The 25,402-nt window shown below is 45.4% G+C and overlaps 1 protein-coding gene across 8 annotated transcripts in view; it reads right to left on the reverse strand.

Moving 5' to 3' along the window:
* The window catches only part of Pde8b (phosphodiesterase 8B), a 227,246-nt gene that overhangs the window by 82,447 nt on the left and 119,397 nt on the right, over window positions 1-25,402 (reverse strand). For 4 of the 8 annotated variants that reach the window (XM_016000316.3, XM_042261646.2, XM_076552078.1 and 1 more), the window contains exons 2-3: window positions 13,039-13,095; window positions 153-343 (exon numbers count right to left, since the gene is read on the reverse strand). In XM_016000316.3, the coding sequence (XP_015855802.1) occupies window positions 153-343; window positions 13,039-13,095 (248 nt within the window). Of the gene's footprint in view, window positions 1-152; window positions 344-13,038; window positions 13,099-25,402 lie in introns of all 8 variants that reach the window. The other 4 variants (XM_016000315.3, XM_006981762.4, XM_016000314.3 and 1 more) reach the window with 1 other exon arrangement.

The following is a 25,402-nucleotide window of genomic DNA, read 5'->3' on the forward strand; positions in this document are numbered from 1 at the left end:
CATCTATAGGAAGGAGCCATAGCCTTCATCGTGGCAGTCCAGGTCTATGACCCCCAGGTCAGTGCAGGGACCCAAAGCTGCTTGTAGAGGAAGTTCTTTTAGAGAAGATGGGGGGGCGGTGGTTACTAAGCAACTTAGACAGAGAAAGGCACCTGCACACCGCTTCTGCATCGAAGTTCCGAGATTGCCTGTGATCGATCACAATAATCTCATGATGCTTGTCCAGAAAGCATTCAAGGGCTGACTCTGGAGTGCGAGCAATGTTGCATCTGTAGCCAGCCCTGTCACAGGCCCACCAGAAGCCGTCACTCTGGCTATCCTCCTTTGCAAAGATGAGCAAAACCTGAAACAGAAAGAAGAGCCTCTTGAACACAAATTCCCACCCTTAGTTCTGCACTGAAAATAGGCCATGGGTACACTGACTAAAACACAGGACTCGAGAGGAAATCTGTCTGGGTTCAAATCTGGTTCCTCTGATAATCCCTGGCATCTCCAAACAAGCTATTCCATCTTCTTGGCCTGGCTGGGAGCTAGCTGGGAGGACAGAGGATTGGACACAGGTAGGTGCTCAGTCAGTCTAGTAAGGAATGGATGGATGTTGCTGGCTGCCGTTGTAAGTTTCCTTACAGCTCGGCTATTTTTAAAATGAGGGAAACAGCAGAACCACTGACAGGGTAAGTAACGTGGGTTATGCAGGTTACCCGATGATTTGCAAATGTACACATCTGGTTCAGTGCAAACGGTATTTGCTTCCAAGTCCCTGGAGGCTCCCCGAGCTCAGCACTAAAATATCTGTAAAGACACAGGGACTTCAAAGTACTGACAACAACCTGCGAGATTAATGTAAACAACCAACTCTTGCCAACACGGGCAAAGACTGATCCTGAACTGTGAGGCTGACGCAATGAAACCGGGGATGACTTGCCTCTCTTCGCCTCATTGCAAAGCACAGCCCCACCCATGGAAAAGGCGGCAGGCACCTTGCGCAGATTCCCCTCAGCATTCTTTTTTTTTTTTTTTTTTTTTTTTGGTTTTTTGAGACAGGGTTTCTCTGTGTAGCTTTGCGCCTTTCCTGGAGCTCACTTGGTAGCCCAGGCTGGCCTCGAACTCACAGAGATCCGCCTGCCTCTGCCTCCCGAGTGCTGGGATTAAAGGCATGCGCCACCACCGCCCGGCCCCTCAGCATTCTTGAGCTCAGGAATCCAGAGTCTCTGGCAGTTGGAAGCCAGGGAAGCTTTACCGGCACATGAACCTGTTTAGGGTCTATCTTGAGCACTGAGAATGAAGCCTCAGGGGAGCGAGGGTGGCCAGTCCTGTTCGTTGCCATGTTCCCGTGCCCAGGAGAAGGCTGGCACTTATGAGCTGCCCAGTAAAAGCTTGATGGTTGAGACAGTGACTACTTATAGGGTTTATAAGAACTACAAGAAGGCTATTTCTATTTTATTTTTGAGAAAGGGTCTTGCTGCGAAGCCCCAGGTAGCCTTAAATTCATCGCTCCTGAGCCGGCTGAGTAACTGGGATCACAGGCATGCGCCATTGCCAAGGGCTTCACTCTCATCATGTAGGAGTGAGGCATCCTTCAGCAATAGGGTACAATACAAAAACATAGTCATTGAAGGCATTGCTAAGGCATTTAATATTCTCCAGCATCCATTTCTGGTTTAAATAATTGGGAATAGAACAGTAGTCTCTCAGCATGGAGGGCTTTTAAGGCAATACCATAGGTCATGGTAAGATACCCAAAGTGTTTCATTTATAATCAGAACAGAAACAAGCCAAAGTGCCCAACAGCTACTATTATTTTTTAAAAATACCTTATTACTTGAACATTAGAAGCCCATAAGGAAGTAGACACAATAATATGAGTCTCATCCACCCATCAATCAGTTTCAGCAAAAGCCAATATGGGTTTGCTCTATCCCTCCCTCTAACCCAGTGGTTCTCAGCCTTCCTAATGCCTCGATTCTTTAACACAGTCCCTCATGCTGTGGTGACCCCCAACCACAAGATTACTTTCATTGCTACTTCATAATTATAATTTTGCTGTTACGAATCATAATGTAAGTATCTGACATGCTATCCCTGTGAGGATCTCGACCCACAAGTTGAGAACCACTACTCTATCCCAAATCCTGTGTGTGTGTGTGTGTGTGTGTGTGTGGCAAATCCAGTCGATATACATCATGTCCACACATATCTGTTAAACAGAAAGATTCATTCCTATAACGACAAAACCATAACACCACTTCATACCTAAAGCTCCCCCAATAATCCCTGAACATTAGTAATATCCAAATATATCATCTATGTCAATCATCTTACACTCTGAATAATTTTCTGTTTTCTCAAATATCATGCTTCCAGGAGCAGAATAATATTTTTTTCAGTATGATTTTAACATCTTTTTTTTTCTAGCACATGATTTAATACCATCTGCCAGAAAACATGGGGTGGCTCTATTTTTCTCAGAGCTCATTCTGGCCAAGGTCTATCACTCCAGTCTGGGATGATTCTAACCTTTGCAGACACTGAGACCCCACTAGAAAGAGGCAGGAGGGAGCTCTCCCGAGAGAGGCGAAGGGCACTGCCTGGTGGGTTATGATATTGGAAAGAAAGTCTTCAGACCAAACTGTTGCTATGGCAAGGACAATGAGGAAGATCAGGTTGAAGCTTTCTCATGCAAAACATGATTAACCTCCTCCTTGGTCCAACTGTGATATTAGGATGAGAAACAATGTGTAGAAGCCAAGAGTGAGAAGCCAACAGAATCTTTTGCCTCACGTCTGTCTGGCTATGTGATGGGTCTATAAACAAGAATCTCAACAAACCACACCCTTTTCCTTCTGATGGTTATGGCTCAGTATTGACTAGTACAGTAAGAATACAGGTCTATTCTCCTATTGGATGTGTGCGTGCATGTTCATTCTTCCAGTTCTGTTCCTATAGAGAACTCTAATACACACGCCCTTCTGATGTTTTGACACCTGGGGCTTTGACACCGGGGAGACAATATTTCTCAGAGTTATGAGTTCCTGACTGCCCAGGGGCTCAGCATTCAGGACTCTGTCCTCCTGCCCTAATCAGCTCAGGACCAGGCACCCACCAACCAGAAACAATCCCTATGTCCACAGCCCCCAAATTGCCCAGACAATTGTCCAAATTTGTCAGTCTTAAACAGCATATGCGGCCTGTCCTTACTTTCTCATAAAAACACAGGAAGGGTTCGTGTAACTCTCACTTGCTGGTCCCTGGGAGTCCTGACTGGAGAGCGTCTGAGGGGTCCTATTGGTGTGATGGTCTCCTTTCTTTTGGAAACTTTAGCCATATTCTCAATGGCATATTTTCCAAGATGTATTAGCTTATACATATAATAATAAAAAATTTTACATTTGAAATGGATTATTTATATTAGAAAGGCACTTGCTAGAAAATTTCTTTGGTGATATTTAAACTTCTTTCCATTTATAAAACATTGATTTAGAAAAATCAACCCCAAAGCAAAGTGAAAGTCCATAGATTTTTTTTTTCAGAGTACAAAAAACTACAGCAACCACCTTGTGATGTGTTGGCCTACTCTAGAAAAATCATTCCTTCTCCTAGAAGGTGGTGGATCCGAGTCACCAGGATTGGACCTTCTGTCTCCAGCTCCCAGATCACAGCTGCTCTAAGGATAGTCCGTTTCCAGAAATGTGGATTCCAAGAAGTGAAACACAGAGGGTGATGAGTGAAAACTGTGGCCACTAAGAGTAGAGATATTGGAGGAAGGACTTGAAATCATCACTGTCAAAGTGCTTAGAAGTGGTCCCACTGCCACCTCTTCTGAGCCACGGTTTTGCGACTCTTCCCTGGATTCTGCAAAAAACTGGACCTCCTCTCTCTCCCTCCCCGTGTGTGTGTGTGTGTGTGTGTGTGTGTGTGTGTGTGTGTGTGTGTGTGTTTACAGTACTCAAGACCCTGGGACTGGAGCTCAGGGGTAGTGATTGCCTAGCATGTGTGTGTCCCAGTCCCAGGGTCCTGTTGGCTGACTACCCAGGCTTCCCTTGAACTTACAGTCTGGAGCTGTAAGAGAACATCTTTCATTCTGGGCTGACTTCTGCCATGTTGGGTTCTGTCCCTGTAAGAGCCATAACTATGGCCAGGCAGCTTCTTCTGCATGGTAGAACCAGATCATAAAAATGGCCAAAGAACAGTCTAGATAAGCACCGTGACCTCTGAAGGTTTCTGTCATGAACTTGCAAGCCTCCTACCTCAGCCTATGGAATAGCTGAGATTATGGGCCTATGCCATCAGACCCAGCTGTACCAATATATTTATTTCTTTACTTACTTACTTTTGGGCATAAGGCTGTTATTGCAAATTTTAAAAAGTAAGACATACAGCCCCAATCAGCTTTAAATATTTATAGACTCATGGTCATTTGTGGATATTTAGTGGCCATTCACCAGGGCAAATCTCATAAAAGAATTCTACAAAATGTATTTCTTAGAACTCATCATTAAAGGCATATGATTGAATTTGTTTTGTAGGCAGGAAAGGCAAACTGACCCTCCCGCTTACTCTAAACATAACATTCAGCATTCATCTGAAGTATATTTATTTAGCGACATATGATGCAAGGTGCCAAGAGTTGCTATGGAAGAGAGGACAGCCAGAGTCCAGCCTCTGCTCCTTGGACCCTGCAGGGGAGAGAGTTGAGAGAGAAGAAAATGACAACCAGGACACATCCTCCATTCTAGACTGACCTCTGCCATGTTGGGTTCTGTCCAGGTAAGAACAGAACTACAGGCAACCCCTTCTGCATGGTAGAACCAGATCATAAAAATAGCCAAAGTACAGTGTACATAAACCACTGTAACCTCTGAAGATTTCTTTAAAACCTCTGTGAGGTTTGGCCTGTTGGTCATAACACAGACAAATGGAAAAAGTCTGTTCGTTCAGCATGCTGTTGTTGAGGACATTAGGGACACTGGGTGCAATGTGTTGTCTTCCTCTCCAAGTGTCTCAGCAACAGCTCAACAGTGTTGGCCACAGGGAGGTGGCATCTTTTCTAAGCCTTGACAAATTGTCTTCGGTATTGCCAATGTCATGCATCAATCCCTGGAAAACCTTTAATGACTGTGGCAGGTTTGGCTAGCTTCACTGACTTTGTGGCCCCTCATCCCCCTTACCACATCAATAAACTGTATCCACACTGGCTATGTGTCCAGTGTCCCTCAAAGAGGACAGCAGCGACAGCAGCAGCAGCAGCAGCAGCAGCAGCAGCAGCAGCAGCAGCGGCGGCGGCGGCGGTAGCGGCATTCTCCCCGGGCAGCAATGTCTCCTCCTCTAACCCTGTTTCTATTTGATTGACATGTCTCAGCACCGTTACTTCTCACGGATTGAGTTGTGTTTGTTGGTCCGTTCCTCCATCAGTGATCTATTTTTGTGGTAGGTTGTGTGGGTTTAGCATCGAATCCCAGGAGGCAATACAACTGTACCGTCTGCTGTCCATGCTTCATCTGAATGACAGATGGGCAGGAACCAGTGACAGAGATCTTGAAAGAGTGACATGGACAGACACTGATCACGCTATTCATGATCTGTGGGCTGAAGAGCTATTGGTAAGGTCCACACTTTACATAACTATTAACATGTAAGACACCCGGGTAACTGTGCTCTGAAGTCAGGGGCCTAGAGGTATTTAAGTATTCTTGACGTGGTGCACGCTGGGTTACCCACACTGCTTTTCAATGGAAGTGGAAGTCCTTGTCTGCCAGGCAAACAAGCCCTCCAGTGCCCATAGAACTTTGTCAAAATCTTTTTATAACCATGAAGTTTCATTGGTTGTTCACCCTAAGGTAGAATGATGAAATAAGGGCTGAGGCAGGGCTGGAAGAGAGAACGAGGTGAACAGGCTGCTGGGAGAAACCATAAGGGCCATGCATGGTCACATGCTGCAGGAGTCCCTGGGTAGCAAGGGACTCTGGGAAAAACACATGCAACTACAGTTCACAGATTGGGATTAGGGACTGCCCTAAGCAGCGTCGTGGGACCCCACATCTTCCCACCCTCCTTCAGCAATCTTTCTTGCCAGCCCAGGCCATTTTGCTTTTACTGTGAGTCCTGGTCACAATCCTGAGAAAAAACTCAGGACTATCCTTGTAAGACTACCAACAGTCTCCTTCTGATAATGAAGCTATGCTTCCTGAGGAAAAGATGCGAACAAAACTACCTTCTTCTTGACCTGAAGGAGGTGCTGTTAGTGTTCGTATGGCTTGTGTTCTTTATTTCCTTTTTCCATTGTGTGTGTATGTGTGTGCACATGCATGCATGCATTGGCATCCTCTTGTATGCCCAGGGGTGATGTTGGGAATCTTCTTTGGCCACTCTTTACTTTTTTCACTGAGGCAGGGTCTCTCAAACAAACCAAAGTTCACCAATACAGCTGGTGTCACTGGCCACCCTGCCATGGGGACCCCCAGTTTCTGTTTCTGACTGGAATCAAAGGCAAGCCTACTCAGCTTTTCTTCATACTTGCAAGGCAAACACATTAACCACTGAATTGTCTCCTCAGCCCGATTTGTGTCTTTCTTAACAAAGGTTTGTCGGTGTGTCTTCAAATAGACTCTAAACGTCTATAGTGAAACACCCAACTTTCAGTGCAGTATGTTGGGTTGTAAGATACCTCTAGGTAGCATAACTAGAGTAATCTGAGGCATATCAACATACTCAGATCATGTAAGACGCACCCACAGGATACTGAACTGTTAGTCAATTTGATTTGAGGCAGAGCCAATCAAGCATTGGGGTGGGGCGAATCATTGACCTGGAACTTATTACAAATGTTCCTAGGAAAACGATGCTGGGGGAGCTGGGGTTTGATGGGAGCTTCCTCTCCTCGGCCAGCCACTAAACCCAAAGGGCTGTGATTCTTTGAATGTGGCCGCCATTCTCCTTTTATAGACTTCATATTGGATGATGACTAAGAGACACATCCATAGCCACACAAATAACAGGGTGTAAGTCGAGGCCGAGATGACCCCAGACTGGCTGGACAAGCTAGAAGGCACAATGTGGTGGCAGCAGGAGGGACAGACAGGAAGGGAGACCCTGCTTCACTTCATCTCCACTGCTCTGTGGCAGCCGGCTACCCCCAAGGCCATGTGCTTCTCTGACACAAAACCCACACATAAGCCAGGCATGGTGGTTCATGCTTACCATCCTGGCCCCTGTGAGGCTGGAGCTAACCTAGGCTACACAGTGACGCTCAGACCAGCCTAGGCTACAGCAACACTGTCTCAAAACACACAAAACCCATATTAAATGGCTGTGGAAAACTTGATACCCATATAAACACAGAAGAACACTTTTTTTTTTTTTGAAGGAATCTGCCTCGCTAAGAAAAGCTTAGGCCATGGCTGTGGGGATCCAGCTCCACATTTATTGGAAAGCCCGGTTTGAGGGGAGTGGAAACAGGACTCCAAGAAGAGGCCCATAGATTCTACCCGCTGGGGAAATAAGCATGCTCCAGGCATTGATGAAGACAAGACCGCTTGATTTCTAGAAGGTGCCACACTGATATGAATTTACTGCTTCATAATACACGCCCCCCCCCCCCACACACACACATTTTATTTTCTGGGCCAAGATTGAAAACCACGACTTTCTCGGTGAGTCATATCCACTCACCCGGGAGAGATGCACGGCACAGCTCACACTGCTCTTCTGGCACATTCTGAGGCTGCCCCCTCCCCCCTCCCACCGTGCTCCTGGCAGCACTGTGTGGCATATCTCAGCCCCATGCTCCACACCTCAGTTTCCCCTGGTGAACTTGGAAATGCACCCCAAAGCAAGCACATACTGAGAGACTCTTATCTCGCCGTCTCCTCCCAAGCTTGACTGATGTAGCCAATTCATATTTTTGACATTGCAGGGAAGTAACAGAATAGATGTTTTCTCAAAAGGGGTGGGACAAAAAAAACCACAAAAAACAAAAAATGAAAGCACTAGGACATAGCTTTGTTTTTCTGAGGCAGTTACAAAATCAGCAGTAGAAACACAACCCATGACCAGCTAGCGATGCCCCTGCTGTTAGAGGGTTTGAACCTCTGTCTGTGGCCAGAGAGCATCTTGCCATCTCCATTTATGGTGCATCGAGTTTTGCATATAGTAGTGACTCGGATTCTTAATGTCCTACATATTTGTTAAGTTTTAAAAAACCCTTCTGTTCCTCTCCCCCTGAACTCAGAGAGCCGCATGCCCATACGTATATGTAAGAGTGTGTGTGTGTGTGTGTGTGTGTGTGTACTCTCACGTGCTATGACTCTCTTGTGAAAGTCAGAGGACAACCATTGGAGTTAGTTCTCTCTCCAAATGTGTCCTAGGACACCAGCTCAGGGTTGTCAGGCATGGCGGTAGACATTGCTACCCATTAGGAATTTCCCTGAACTTAGAGCTCCCCAGTTCAGTTAGACTAACTGGCTAGTAAGCCCAGGAATTGGGTCTACCTCTCTCGTGCTAGGACTGCAAGTGTGTGTCACCATGCCCAGCTTTGCATGTGGGTCCTGGGGATCTGAACACAGGTCCCCATACATGAGCAGTGAGCACTTTGCTGAGTGAGTCATCTCAGCCCCTACACACACTCTTGCCTATGTGCATCTCTAATCACTCTGTCTATGTTGCAACAGGACTAACATTCTAGTCTTTTCTCTGGGTGGTGGGTTCTCACTATATGTTTTATTATGGTTGAAAAACTGAGTACTGCTCAAGAATATATATATATATATATATATATATATATATATATATATGCAATCAATTTAAAGTTTCAGGTAACTTTTTCAGTTACCGAGAAATGGTTATGAAATGGTAGTTTAGTCTTGCAAAGGACAGATCATATAGGAAAGGACAGACATGCAATGTAGCTTGAGATGTGATCAAGTTTGACCACTTAGCATGTGCGACATATGTATGCATGTATTGTGTAATACAAATTCTTACTGGAATGTATCACTGGCTCACCAAAAGCCAGAGTTATGAAAATGAAGGAAAGAGCCACAGCCTAGGAGAAAAGGTTTTCTAAAAATTCTGTCAAAGAACTTGTAACAAGTACACATGCAGAATTTCTTCTGGGCTGGGGAGGTGGTTCAGCGGGCAAAGTGCTGGCTGTAAGAATATGAGGACTTGACTTTGTACCCCCCCCAGCACCCATGGAAAAGCTGGTCCCAGCAGTGGTCCACAACCCCACGGCTAGGCGGCAGAGAGCAGAGCATCTTCCCGCCCAGTCTAGCCAAACTGGTGGGCTATGTCTTAAAACGTAAGGTGGAGAGTGACAGAGGAAGACATGTGACACCCACCAGTGGCCTCCACACGCACAAGCACCATGTCCACCCACATATGTGCACACATGCTTAACACACACACACACACACACACACACACACACACACACACACACACACACACACACACACACCATGGCACTTGTATACTCTCCTGCCAATAAGTGAATAGTTTTTAAAAGGATTGTATGAGCCCCTAAATGAGTTCAGCAAGGGTGTAGGCTTGGAGATGCCCAGGGCCATCTTGAAAACTAAGAATCAAGTTGGTGACTGGGACTCACTTCACAATTTCAAGCCCTTTGCCAGAAGACAGACATATAATGTAATTTATAGTTGACTGGTTTGGTTTTTGTTTTTAAGATTATAAGTGTGTAGTCTGAGTGTGGGTGTGTGCACATGAGTACCGAACCCACTGAGTCCAGAGGCATTGGAAGGCCCTGCAGCTGGAATTACAGTACTTGGGAGCTGCCCAACATGGGTGCTGGGAACTGGACTCGGGTCCACCGAAGGGGCAGTGCATGCTAACTGATGAGCCATCTCTCAGCCTCCTGGTGGACCACTGGTTGTCAAAGGCTCCAAGACAATGCAGCAGCAAGAGTATTTTGAACTGTCACTGCCAGGATACCTGGATGGCCCATCCTGAAAGGAACCAGCTCTATCTCATACCACAAAGCTAATTCAAAATGGACTGCACAGCTCCAGGGAGAGGGTGAGACCACAGAACACTCAAAAGAAGGCAAAATAAACCTCCAGGTTAGACAAGGGATTTCCTGAAATCCCCCAGTATGGCATTGAAGGACACCAAATGATGAGAATAAACTTCAGAAGGATGCTTAAGATATATTTTTCAAATAAACCTAAAAAACATTTGAGGAAAGAATGACTATTATGAATGGACACATAAATATGAAGGGTAAATATATAAATATGAGTTACAGTGTTCGGAGGGGAAAAAGGAGCAAGGAGCTAAATTAAGGGCTTAAACAGTGTCCACAATGTTGCTCCTGACTGGGGAGGGGGAAGGTTCTCTGAAACAAATAGGGCATGATGTTAATATTCGATAGAAGCAAGTAAAACAGTTTAGAGTTTGGCAAGTTACATTCTTAAAAGAACAATGTCTCCTTATCATGAGCCTTCTCTGCCAGCACAGCACAGGGCAAAATGGAGGTGAATGAGATTGACGTAAGCCTGAAGTAGTCCCCCAGGAAGTGTTATGGAAATGGCTTTGAGACTAAACCCACAGTATCAGCCCCCTTATTTGTCACTGCTTTGATTCAAAACTGGAGTTCAAAGTGCGAGCCCTTAGAACGATGACCAGAATTTTCCACTTGCTTGTATTCTATGCAAATAGCTGTGACTTGTGTTCTCTCTCTCTCTCTCTCTCTCTCTCTCTCTCTCTCTCTCTCTCTCTCTCTCTCTCTCTCTCTCTGCTCCTAAATTTGTTCTCATCAAATTTTCCCAAACTAAGCCTCCCCCTTTGGTTGTTTTCTTTCCCCTATATCTGTAATTTCTTTCGAGCAACTATGAAGCATTATTTTTCCTCTGCTCGAGTCTCAAGCGGCACGTGTCTTTAGTTGGGTCTTGGCCGTCATCGTTAGCCTGGGTGGTGTGCCTGCATCTCCCTTGTCCCGAGGGTAGAATCAGCCTCCAGGTTCTGACAAGCTACGGCTGTGATGAGAAAGAGGCACACTTACTCAGGACCAACTGGCTACTGCGTGCAAATGATTTAAACGGGGAAGAAGTTCAGGAAGGGAGAGGCCTGAGGGAGTAACAGCAGCTCAGTGGTCAGTGCTGGAGCTGGCCAGTACTGCAGCCGAGTAGCCTTCCTGGCTTTGGCACCCAGCCCTTCCATCTCAGAGCCCTGTAGGCTACTCACTTAAATCACCAGGGACACAAAAGGGGGGCTTTTTATCCTCTTTTTTAATTATTCTTTTTAAGAATTACTAATATAAGTTGGATAAGTAACTATTTTCTATAGATCTTAGTCCCTGGCTCCTGACCAAGAAGAGAAGCCTAGGCATAGTTTTGTTTTTTCTTTTCCTTATTTAATTTGTATATTACTTCTGAATATTTTTAGATGTATATATAATCACATCATTTATCCCTTCCCTCTCCTCCCTCCAAACCCTTCCATACACCAATCCTTCCCCTCTTTCAAACCATGGGCTCTTTTTTCACTAATTGTTGTTACATACTACTGTTAAGTCCAAAGTGGCCCCCAACCCCCCAAATGATAATGACACTCACAATGTTGTAAATGACAGTCTGGGCTCAGCTCAGGCTGGACCGTGGCTGGGGAAACAGAAGGATTGCTAGTGGATAAACAAGAGCCTAACCTCAGCATTGCTCAGGAACTTGGGAAGAGGGCTTCTGCTTGTCAGGAACAGCCATTACACCCTTATCTGCCTCTACAGCCCAGAGCTGCTACCGTCTCTAGTAACACATACCTCTAATACACACCAAAGTCCCCATACCAGCTTCCGGGCTCTTCTGGTCCACAGCCCCCTGCCTCCAACTTCTCTAACTTCCAGACCTTGCTTACGTACTGGTTTTCCTCCTGATGCAAACATACCCTTTTAAAACTGGCGAGGCTTTCCCCACCTTTTGCTATTCTCTCTGCCCGCCCCCCCAAGAAAGCCACTGCACTTTAAAATTCCCCAATAAACCTTTCTTTCCACCCACGGAGTGGTCTAGTTCCATGGCTTTACTCTCCCCTTGCTTACCATTACTTGGATGTATGTTTTCGGTGCGGACCATTTGGTACTGGGTAACCACTTGGCGTGCTCTTCCCTGGGGAAGACTGTTTCTCCCACTCTCAGCAGCCCTTAGTTTCCTCTAGTTCTTTGTGTAGGGCTGAGGCCTCATGGGCTTCCCTCAGGCCACTTGGGCATGTCTATTGTTGTCCTTGTTCTTGTTGTAGAGACTTTATGGGTGAGGCTTCTGACTCTCCTAGGAAAATCATCTCACAGCAAACTCCCTGTTCCCCGGGCAATCACCATCTTCCTGCCTTTTTATTGGTGAACTACAAAAGGGAATGGTCCCGCTATCTTTATTTATCAATAAAGATACTGATCAACCAAAAAAATCACCTACATGCATACTGTACCCACATCATTTTCACTCCCAAACAACCAGGTGTCATCACTGAGCATCTTCCACAGGTAGACAGTGTTTTACAGTAGCATGCAAGGCAGGGCTGTTACACTGATAATCCTCTGTGAGAAAGGAAATCTCATCTCCCCTGTGCCAACAGGGCATGAGACAGAGGAAGGAAACAATATGCACAAACTCATACTGTTGAAGAGGCCGAGCCAGAGTCACACCAGCTGTGGCTCTCAGCAAAGCCACACCCCTCAACACATGTTAGTGACTTCCTCCCTTTCTGTGGGTGGCAGAATGTTGGGTTGTTCTTCCCCACAATCCACTGGGCAAAGTAGGGTGTTGTTTGAGTCCTCAAAAACCAATCTGATTTTTGGAGCATGATACTGAAAAGACAAACACACACACACACACACACACACACACACACACACACATATACACACACACACACACACACACACACACATACACACACGTGTGTGTGTGTGTGTGTGTGTGTGTATATTGGGGAGGGGCAAAGATGGCTAGCTGTTGTTAATCCAGAAGACTGCTCAAACATTGCCCATATAGCCACGTACCCTGAGAGCAAAGCCCCTCCTGAGGGATGGAACTATACCTGGATAGGGTCCTGCGTCAGTCTCATGGGCCCGATGCGTACCTCCGCAGAAGACACCTGCTAAATAAAGGACAACACGTGAGAAGTGCCACGTCTTCAGAGTAGAGGTTGCTAAAACATTCCGTACACAGTAGACTATATTATGCCACTTCATAAATGATGGACGAACCTAACTCACTGACCTGGAGACAATTTAGGAAGCATCCTATACAATCCTTTCCCATTCACTTATGTGAATCCATACACTGTATGCACTGGGAATATCCACAAGGCTATGTCTCCAATGGTAAATGGCAGGACTTTGGGGTATTTTTACTTCAGGCCCAAGATTTTTATAATAAGCATGAGCTGTTTTATTTGGAGAAAACAATTTGATGATTATTAGCTGAGCACCTACTGTATACTAGGAGCATCATTATTATAACTATACTATATACTGTACCTACTGATATTCTGAAATTCTGAGAGTGGAACATGCTAGAGCATGCCTACTGATTAAGAGCTGCCTCTCCATTCACACCTTCTTTTTCTTTGGGCTTTAGCATGAGGAATAAACAGCTCATTCTTATCATGGATACTGCCTCCATCTCAGTGGTATTTCCTCAAGAGGACACAGGGGTATCAAACCAGGACCACAAAAGGCTAACCTTTGCTCAGGTTCCTTGGGCAAGACTGGAACTATCAGTTGCTCATTAGTCCACACTACCTAGTTGCCCTTGGCTGCAGTGGAGAGCAAATGCCTATTTGCCTTTACTTGTAATCACTTTACTTGGATTTCTAAAAGTGACTTTTCTCCGAATGAATTTGGCTGAAGGTCTGGATCTCATCTCCAAGGATCCATTTTTTTTTTTCTCTAGGTGACTACAGTGACTTCCCACTTGGAAGATTATCCTGTCTGAAACACACTATGACGGCCTCTGTCTGTCTGTCTGTCTGAAGAAGTGTCATCAGCAAGCAGTATGTGACCAGGGACATGGCAATGATCCCGAGCCAGGCTTGATACATTAAAAAAAATAAACAAGAAAAGTCCAGCTTCCTGGGCTGGGGATGTGGTCAGTTGGTAGAGAGCTGGGACGCATGAGGCCTTGGGTCTGGTAGTACACAAATGGGCACAGCAATATAGGGTTGTTCTCAGCCACCTCAGTTTGAAACCAGCCCTACGTGGGATCCTGCCTCAAAACCCAAAACCAAACAACAATAACTCCAAGGTAGAATTTAAATTGTACTTTAGAAGATCCAAACCATTTCCCCTTCCCCCTTTCTTCCTCCTCCCCATACTTAACTCTGGTCACTCAAGCTGTAATTCCCCTCCTATGTGCCCCTTTTCTTTTCTCTGGAGGGTGGATTTTCCACTTCACTTCAGATCTCGTTGTTAGGAAATAGGGCCAGCAGAAATCCAAGACCCAAGAGATTCCCAGCAGGTAAAAGCCCCATAGCCTAAGGAGTCTGATCCCCAGAACTAAAATACAGGTAGAAGGGGAGAACTTACACAAGGTCTTCCTCAGACCTCCACATGTGTTCTGTGGCATGCACCATGAGTGAGTGCATGCACATACACATATACCAAATAAATCAAAATTTAAATGTAAGAAAAATGAAGCATCAAAGGAATAAAATAAAAAGGGCTTTCTTTGGAGGCTAAGAGTCCGAGGGTAGGATGCCTGCAGGAAGAACTCAAGCTGCCTGGACAAAAGAGAATTTGCCCCCATTTGACACATTGCCTCGTATCCTTTGGCAAGTCCCCATCAGGCACGTGATGTGTGACCCTGCTAACCTCCCTCAGTAGTGGGAGGCAGCTAGTTTAAAATCCACCAGGAAGCTGTATAGCTGAAGTTTTCTCCAGTCCTGCCTGACCCACACTCAGGACAAATCTCTCTCACCCGCCAGTCCCACAACTGCTCAGACCCAACCAAGTAAACACACAGAGACTTATTTATAAACTGTATGGCCATGGCAGGCTTCTTGCTAACTATTCTTATATCTTAAATCAACCCATTTCTAATCTATAAGTTGCCACGTGGCTCGTAGCTTACTGGTATCTTAATATCTTCTCATGGTGTCTCTCTGACTAAGCCTTCCACTTCCCAGAAAGCTGGGCAATGGTGGTGCACGCCTTTAATCCCAGCACTTGGGAGGCAGAACCAGGAGGATCTCTGTGAATCTGAGGCCAGCCTGGTCTACAGAGCTCATTCCAAGAGAGCCAAGGCTACATAGAGAAACCCTGGCTCAAAAAACAAAACAAAATCCACCAGGAGACAATATGATGACCATGAACATACCCTGCCTCTCTGTCCCAGGCATTGTGCTAAGGTGTGGCCTTAACAGGATACCAAGCAATGGCCATTGATGGACAGCACCATCTTAAAGGTGACACTCATTCTAGAAGATACTACCTTCCTGCCCCAAGACAGGAGAGACCATAGATTTCTCATACAGCCACAATGGTCCCCACTTTGGCCTCTGCCTGGACCGACTTGGCAGAAGCCAGGCTGTGATCTCAGTAAGAGGAATGCAGAGCCAGGTCCTGTCCCAGGTTCCTAACTGTCCCCTACTTATCTCCTTCCATTTCCTTGTCCATCTGTCCCCACCTACGACTCTTACTCCAGCTTGGGTGCCTCAGTCTACCAACTCCTCTAACCCTGACTCATACTTTGCTTCATGTCCCTTGTCTTGTCCTTTCCTTCTCAGGCTATGCTCTGGGTCATCTGACCTTGGCCTCAATATCCACGGAGGTCAACTGTCTCAAAGGAACCTGACTCTTCAGGATGGCCCAGGCAGTGGACAGCAAAGGATAGCTGCAGTGCTTTGCAAAGCTCCGTTTCAAAATTTGCCACCTCATCACACAAATACACGGATTCCTGAGTGGCCAAGCCAAGAGTCTACTTCAGAGGGTGAACTTGGAGCGACTGAAGATGCGTAAGTGGGCAAGTTGGCTCTGCCTGCAGGAACTGAGCACCTCTGCCAGGGACAGAGAAGCCAAACCAGAGAGAAGGCCATAGACCACAAAATCTTATTGCTCAGAAAGAGGGAAGGATGGGGACAGAGGTGATGAGATAAAATTCTAGGCCATGTCAACCACACGGCTTCCGGAGTCACCTAATTAGTACAGCGTATGCTTAATCACACTGTACAACATTTGCCATGTCGTGCATTTGTGTGTATGCATGCATGTGTAAATGAGAATATACCTATAACTACATGCTTGTCCGCAGGGCCATGCACTCCCCTTCAGATGAGATAGTTCTCTAGGGTAGATAAGAAAGAGCCCTGCTTTTAGCATTTGCTGATTTCACCAGTGGCCATAGAGCTTGGCTATGCTGGCATAAAAAGAGAGATCCCTTGGCGCTGCGCCTGGGAATGCACCTGTCCTTCGCATGAGAGTTGGTGAGTGAGAGTTGGTGAGTGGTGAGCTCCTTCAGTTTTTATTGATCTGCAAATATCCATTGCTTATTTTTATTTGCTAGTTTAGTTGCATATAGAATTCTCCTTTACAATTTGAAGTTGAGACGGAAGAGCTAATTCTGGTTTGGGGAGACTGAAGAAGCATCCGTGAAGTCGGGCAAGCCATGGAGAATAGGAAGATGAGAGTAGGTTGGGGAGGAGAGTCTAGTCACGGAAGAGCCTACGCACAGACAGGAAGGCAGAGGCGTGCCTGGGGGAGGGACACAGTGCTCAGAGCGGCTGTGTTACGGCGCATGAAGGGGAAATCTGGGGGTGAGGGAGACCCCAGGGAGGAGCCTTTTCATTCTGTAGGCAACAATCCCCATAGTGTAGGATTCCGAGTTACCATGATTGCATTTGTGACCAGAAAAACCAAGCCTGCCCACTTCCTGAACAGACAAGAGCAAAGATTTAATAACAACCCAAATGACACAAAGCAAATAATCCTCTGAGTGGGAACAAGTGACGGAGGGAAGAGCAAATGGGAAAATTCGTCACGGTGACCAGACACAATGCAGGGAGGAAGGACACGGCTTGACTTCCCTTCAACAGGCACGAGCTCCAGCACGCTGCCGACTAGTGCAGCATGGGTGTGCAAGAGAAAGCACAGCTGCTGGGGCTTCCTGATCCACCTAGCAGGGGCTGCCTTCTCTGGTACTGACTGCCACACCCCTCACTGGTTTCTGCTCCTGGAAACTTGCTGAGTAACTTGGCATTGACTTTTTTTTTTAATTTCATTTTTTATTTAAGAAATTTATTCAATTTACATACCAACCATAGATCCCCCTCTCATCCCTCCTCCTGCTCCCCCACAGCCTTTCCCCTCCCATCCCCTCCTCTGAAAGGTTAAGGCCTCCCATGGGGAGTCAGCAGAGCCTGGTGCACTCAGTTGAGGCAGAACCAAGACCACTCCCCCACCCCCTGCATCAAGGCTGAGCAAGGTGTCCCACCATAGGTAATGGGCTCCAAAAAGCCAGCTCATTGGCATCGACTTTTACAGCTATCCTCAAACCAGAAGGAAGCGGCTTCTCTTCTCTTCCTCTTGTTCTGCTCTTCTTTTGGCCCTGATGTTAAACAGCACTTTAATCCTCTCAAGACGCCCTCAGACCACCATCAGCCCTCGTGTCTACTTGGCTGTGTTGCTCCTGTGTTTTGAATGGACCCCATCCACCCTCCAGCTTCCAGGCAGAGAGGCCCCAGCACTAAAAGCATGCGGTGACATCATGTGAGCCTGGGAAGCCGTATTCCAATGTGGGAACCCGATTGCACCTTGAATGCCTCCTTTGGATAACTATGTCCATCACCTCCAGGCACCATCTACTTCCTTTTGTTTCCTCAGCCATGGCCTACCTGTTGGCTCTGCTGTCACACTAGCCCCTAGCACTCTGCTGGCTTGGGTCTGGCTGTCTGCTCTCCAGTACTTCCTGGCACCTCTGAAACTCCGCACACTTCAGAGCCCGAGAGGTCAACAGGAGGCTCTTGATCCCATCCCCTTTCCACTTCTATCTCTGGTCTTGATGTTCTGCATCTGCTCTTTATACAAGAAACCTACAGGGAGACTTTTTAAATGAATCAAGTCCTGCTTCCAACTCTACAGGAAGAGAGTCCAAAGATGGAGCCCTAACAACAGTATATCTTATCTCTGTGAGTGCAGGAGGTTAAGAGGTTTGAGTCTCCTCTGCTGAGCAGACATGTCAGTCACGGAGGTCTCTTCCATGGCTTCTCCCACAGATTCTATTACGTGTATGAATAGGTACAGTGTGGAAGCCCCAAAGCCCAACCAACATTCCGCTGTTGGACCTGTACACAGGCACTCTTCGAAAGCACAGGTTGTTTACGATCAGGCAAGAGGAAGATACCTGGAGAGTTATCCATGCAAAACAATACCCCTAGATTATAACAAAGAGCAATACAAGTTCTTTAAAGTCCATTTTTTTCTTACACATCTATAGGAGGAAGATGAGTAAAAATCAAAGATGATAGGCAATATTCTTCTTGTTTTAGGCTCTGATGCTTCATAGTATGTTTTATCACATGGATGTAAATATGGAAATATCTTCTCATCAAAAGACATAATCATTAAAAAGAAGATTAACCAATTTGACTTTAAAATTATAACTTCTGTTCACCAAAAACAAAGACAAAAGGGGCATAGTCCATGAAGAGATAAAACCTAAAATATAGAAAAATCAACAAATATTAGTAACTATAATATATATCTAAAAGTTTTTAAAACATCAATAAAAAGGGATTTGAAAGAAAATCCCACAAGAACGGAAATACAAGTACAAAGAGGTGTTCACCTTGTTGGTAACCAGGCAAAGTGAAGACTTTAAACTATAATGTGACATAATTTTATATCCAAACATTTCAATATATAGAGTAGTTAGCATGGCAAACTAGCTCACGGGGAGATGGCAGACCCCACAGAGAAGCTCGCATGTGGTTGGGAGATGGGTAAACTGGTTCTGACACTGTGATAAAGCAGTTTGGGGGTTTCTAGGGAAGACTAAGACGAGCTCATTTTAGAGCTCAGTCTCCTATGGCAGTCTTCTAGGGGACATGAAGGCATTTGCAAGATCATTAGAATCCCATTAGCCATAAAAAACATTTCCAAACATCCTGATTCACAATCCACTAACATCTATCAGTAGGTAACACTGAAGAAAAAGGATCTGCACAGCTATCAAAATAAACCGACCTCGACGACCACACTGGTTAAAAGACGACGACAACAGGATAGTTTTGAAAGAGTAAATACTTTAGAATACTACCTAGATCAAATGTCTAAACTTTTAAAACAGCGGCAACAAAAGTTAAAGACTCCATTGTGGTGATTCAAATCAATGCCAACATGTTCTCAGTGGAGGCTGGTGATTCTACAGGAAAATAAGAGAGGGGAAATGTATGTCTTCATACAGGGGCATTTCAAATATATAAAGATCTATTTTTAAATCAGTAGGTAGTAAGTTCTCAGCTAATAAACTGTATACTTTCAGATTACATAGCTTAAATATTACAAAGTAAAATATGCTACATCTTGTAGAGATCAGCCTAACTAGATAGGCTAACATTAGCTATTAGACAACATATAAATATTCTACACATACCATTTTGTTTTCCAGTCAAGCCTTTTTTGATAAAAAATAAGATACTATTTTAAGAATACAGATAGTTTCTCTGAAACTTGGTAGAATAAAATAATAGAAAAGTGGGCTGAGATTCGGGGACCTTGCTAGAGATGTGTGCCTGTTCTGTGCCTCCATAAGGTGAGAGGGGGCCGATGATTCTCCATTGTGCATCATCTCATGGCATGGTTACAACAATCCCATCATAGGCCCCTTTTCATAGCTGAAGTGAACACCTCACCCCAAGGGGTGTAGCTGAGATAGAGGCCCACGCTTGTCTTAGTGGGAAGGCTGTGCTCTTGGTTGTGGGTTTACTTATACTTCAGTTTGTTCCAGAATGATCCAGATGATATGCATATGTCTTAAAAAAAAATTGCAAGGTAACTCATCAATGAGATACAAAAGATTGGCTGAGAAATGCCGAGTTTCGGAAGCTCAGCTCAAGCTGTTCAGTACAGATGTTGGCCACCAAGAGTGCACCCATGAGATCAAGCTGCCAGGGCAAGGGAGGAGAGGATGGCGCCAACCACACCATGTCACCTCTCCATTCCCCACCACCTCTGTGGTAGAAAAGACTGTGCTTTAAGAAATGGAGTCATTGCTGCTGGTGAGTCTTGGCAAGTGATGGGAGAAGAGGATGTTACAACCCCCCACGCCCCCCACCCCCACCTAGAAAATCTCATCAGTGCTGGGGCAATAGACACACGCCGAGGTCACCTTGGCCATACATCAGAAACTTGGCCAGCATGATCCGATGAAGGAGCCATTTCCCACATGAATATCCAATAAAAAAGAAACCATTCATATAGTACAGCCATGCTATCTACTACATGAGAAAAGAAGTCAGCTGGATATTGATAATGCATTAGATTAAAATAAAAGTCTAGATTATAACCCATAAATGACAAATGCCTAATGGAGGCCAGCACAAGAGCCTTAGAGAGTTAACTTCTAAGGAAGAAATGTAGACCCAGCTGCACTGTGATGCGTCAGGAAACTGCCCACCCTGCACACATCTTCAGCATTAAGGCACCAAGCTCCCATCCATGCGACATTTCTCATGCAGTCCCTAGGCTGAGTGTGAAGTCAGGCCCATCCTAAGATACTAATGACCAAACTCAGGGTCTAGCCTGAGAGCAGAGGAAGTCAAAGGCAATGGCTAAAATGTGACATCTCTCAACCAACCTCCTTCCTTTTATGAGGACACTGTTGCTAATAGACACAGCTCGATGACTTCAAGCTTGTAACATTACGCTGTGTATCAGAGAACACCCAAAGAATGGCCCACTTCTGGTTACTTGAGATCCAATTACTCCGACTATGAAAAACCCCAATATTAGTTTCTGGTCTTCATCTGTCCTGTCATCCACCATTGACACTTTCCTTTCTCCTGAGCCCTAACTGAAGTGGGGAAAGGCTGGAAGGGAAGAAATTCAAATCAGTCCATCTTTATCCATGGTCAGCAGTTCTTATAAACAGAGTTGATAGGCAAGGAAAGAAACCATCCGCTAAAAATGAGCTTTGAGATTTCCTGTGGATTTCAATTACCCATGCTGCCTCTGTCCTCATTGTTATCATTGATAAGTTAGAGCTGCCTTGGAGAGCCAAGAGTGAAATGTCTTCCATGCCTGGCTGCAAGATAACCTCATAGGAAGGACTTGATGACCCTGAAGCAGCACGGGACTTTGGGTCACATCTGGTTCCCTACCCAGAATCCAACCACGCTTCCTTTCTGCACTCATGCAAGGATGAACCATAACCATCAGCCAGTCCATGTAGACACCAGGGGTGATGAATGTGTGTGGAGTGCTGGTTCCCATGGAAAGATTAATTTATTGAAATGAATCCTATTTTAAAAGAACCCTTGTGAAATCATCTGCAAAATGCAAATGCACACTGTTTTGAAAAGTATTTTTTCTTGCTTAGCCAAAATAATCATATTTCCAAGCATTTACAGATGCATCCTAAAGATATAAAACCTAAGTGAACATCTAAATCCTCAACAACTGTGGAAACTTAGCAAAAATGACAGAAGCCCCCCAAATCTGCAGAAATTCTCCTGGGAAGGTCCCCAGGGATGAAAACCCAGTTCCCAGCACCTTCCCATCGGCTAACACAGATGGAAGACAGTTCCCCATCATGCCTTGATAGTGTGACGCCCACAAGACAATTCCCATTATCTTACTGCTTCCTTACAGTATTTTAAAGAGGTAGAGAGGAGGGTGTGGGGATGTCACCAACGAAGCAGACTATTTACAGACAATGCTGGCATTAAGGAAGGGCTCCAAATGACAGTAATTCCCCGCCTACCAGAATCTCGAAGATCTGGAAATGGGGTACAGAATGAACGCACTCATTGACAGAGAACAAACTCTGTAGCTCCCAAAGTACAACAGAGGAGTAAGTGAGTCCCCAAAGACCATTTTATGTTTGACCAAAGTACATTGCTCTTTTAAAAGGGTTCCAGTTTGCAGCCAATCCTGCTTGGATCCATAGAATCTCTTGGCAGGAAAACGGGCTGGCTATGTGCCTTTGTCTGGGCCAGCAGGGAGGGCCAAGCTTCCTTTTGTTCCTGCTCAGAGGCTCTGCCCACCTGCTCATTCCCATGTGCCTGGGGTTCCACCTGTCTGTACACACAGCATTAAAATGCCTTCTTCAGAGAGGGAACAGGCTCTGGGCCAGCGCCAAGCTCTGATCATGCTCCAGCATCCAGGAACTTGGCCTCCCATCTCTTGGATTTGACACTGAGAACACCCCAGGCCTATGCCACCTGTGAACTGCTGACTTAATCAGACTGTCTGATGAACTACTTGTTCACAACTGCTATATTCTGATCCCCTGGCAATATTATAGGCAGGTTGCAGGTCGCCACTAGGGTGAGAAACTTGGGCTTTTCTAGGCGAATAAAGGCATAGCATTGTTGGGCTGGCAGCTAGATGATTGTTATGACGGCGATGTGGACAGACCACTGAACCAGGACAGAAAGACAGAGATCAGAAAGGAGCTACAGCATGCCTCTCAAAGGGCACTCCTTGAATCCACAGCATCAACACGATGGATCTTATAAAGTTATTTACTTTACAGGCCTCACTCCAGGTGGACTGGATTGGAATCTTGGGGTGAGCACTGATTAGCTTTTTAGGCAACTGCAGCTCTCACTTGAGTTTGAGGAAGGCCAGTATAGACGAGGTGTCGACTGCTTGCAAGGGAGATCAGTATGGGGGCTAGGGGTATAAAAATGGGGGGTTATTGGAACAGACAGGGTCATCACTCTGTGAGACACGTTTGGCAAGGGAGGGGAGAGAGTGGAGGTCAAGGCTGCCAGCTTCAGTGACCGTGTAGGGTGATAGACAATACAGGGGACATGGCAGGCTTATGATACAATATGAGTTAAGTGCTGGACATGGGAGGTTCGAGATACCTCTGGGCCACCCACAAGACAATGAGTGCATGGTCAGGGGCTGCAATACCAGCATGCAAGAGACACAACGACAACCCTGTCTTCACCAGGGTCAGAGGGCTGAAGAGTGGCCGAGCAGTAAGTGCACATACTGGTTGGGAGGAAAGGAAGCCATTTTGAAACCGCAGGGCGAAGATGCTAGAGTTTTGTCCTGTAACTAAGAGTATCTATCTACACAATTCTTCACAAGGAATGAATCAATGATGATCATCTCCAGAAATGGATGGCCAAGATGTCATAAATTTCATAAAATTCAACACTTACGGGAAAATTCTTTTATCACCATCCATTTCCTCCTTTATCTTCTCAAGGGACATTGATTTTTGTCGGAATCTTTGTGGTTCTAAAGAAGATGTGGATACTTGTAAGTGTGGCTAAGCATTCCATTCCCCTGGGTATGGCTATCAGTTAGGACTAGTCAGATGACTTGGGAATCTATACTTAGTGCTTCTCAAAGAAGCCATGCAGCCAGGTTGTTGCTCATGACTTGACACCACGTGAGGATGGAAAGCAGGTGACGGACTAGAAAGAGCTCCACACTCTCTGCAATGATAGCTATCAAGTCACCAGATCGAGCCTCGCTAGGAACTATAGCCCCCTCTGGACCTTCCATCTCAGCAAGTCGATAAATTTCCCCTTTCTTTTATTTTCTTCTCATTAGCTTAAAACAGAATCCCAATGAAATAAATCAATCCCCTTGTTAGTAACAGAAAGAGCTCCAATGATATGCATCTCCCGAGCGGAGAATGGACCACACGTCCCCTAGGTGGAGAACAGACCACACAAACTCTTGCTGCATTGGCATGTGGCTCCCTAAAGCAGGAATCTGAAACAACCACAACTCAAATGACCCCTGTGGTGACCCCCAGCAGTAATTCCAAGAAAGTCAGGAGTCTGAACAGAGGCAGCAACATCTGACATTCCAACCAGCTTCCCCAGGCCAGGCTCCAGTCAGGTGGCCGTGGAAAGACACACTAAGAAAGAATCCCTGGATGCTCATCTGAGCGGCTGATCCGCAGTTTTATAGTTGAATGTCAGCTTGGCTAGAGACAGAATCATGGCATTACTCTCTTCCATAGCATTATATAAATGCGGATTGTTACAGCCTTGCTGTCGTAGCCTGATGTCAATCTAGTTTTCTTTCCCTTATGAATTACTTGGTCTTCTTTCTGGGTTCCCAAATGATTTCTTTTCTTTATAGTAGAATTGTTTTACTTGAGTCAGGCGGTGGTGGCGCATGCCTTTAATCCCAGCACTCTGGAGGCAGAGTCAGGTGGATCTCTGTGAGTTCGAGGCCAGTCTGGGCTACCAAGTGAGTTCCAGGAAAGGCGCAAAGCTACATAGAGAAACCCTGTCTCTAAAAACCAAAAAAAAAAAAAAGAATTCTTTTACTTTACTATATATTAATATTACTCACACTAGTTTTTTGATGGTAAACAATGTGATTTGTTTTCAGAAACCTCACTACTTAATACATGCACATGTGCTGTATATAGGATCCACTGAAAAAAAATAAGTAGATACTTATGGAAATACCTTCTACAGTGGCTCATTATGCGGCTCTCCTCGCCAATATTCCTACCTATCCTCTCAAATCCTTTTCAAATCATCCTCTTCTTCTTTTCCTACTTCTGTTCACCACACAGTGCTTTCTTTTGTAAACAGAATATCTTTAATTCATTCTCTGACAATTTCACACATGTAAACAATGCATCCTGACCATATCTACCTTCCTTGACCCTCTTCTACTCCCCCATACACCCCAACACACCCCCTCTTCCCCTCATATCCTCTCCTTTTTTTTTTTTTTTGACACCCACTGGTTCCAATTAGTGCTACCTATTGGGATATTGAATGACTGATTTTATTGGCTTTGTCTTGTTCTAGTCAGTGAGGTCATGGCCATACAGTGCTTTCCACAGGGTATATATTCATATTTGTATTTCTTCCGGGTAGAACTTCATTTCTTGCAGGGGACCAGCCCCCACTTTTACCACCAGGCTACTCTTGAGCAGGAAAACTGGGAAATATTTAGATAGAAAGAGATACCTAGACAACGAGAGGAAAGACAGAAAAACAGAATAGCCTCAGGAGGGGCCTGGGTCAAACCAGAGCCCTTCTGTCTCTGCTAAAGGGCTATTTAAAGGAATGCCAAAGGGTGGAGCAAAAGACCTCCCCTAGCACAGCCAAGTGCAGAACATGCCAAACACCTGGTAACCATGCACATGGTCAAGCCATCCCCTAATGCAGCCCTAAAGTGTAAAGCAAGCTCAGATCTCACTAGGAAACCTCTGTGGGCTCCCACGATTTCTTTAAGAAATTTTTTTTTTAAGTT

The sequence above is a fragment of the Peromyscus maniculatus genome, chromosome 15, assembly GCF_049852395.1.
Source record: "Peromyscus maniculatus bairdii isolate BWxNUB_F1_BW_parent chromosome 15, HU_Pman_BW_mat_3.1, whole genome shotgun sequence".
Classification (NCBI taxonomy): Eukaryota; Metazoa; Chordata; class Mammalia; order Rodentia; family Cricetidae; genus Peromyscus; species Peromyscus maniculatus.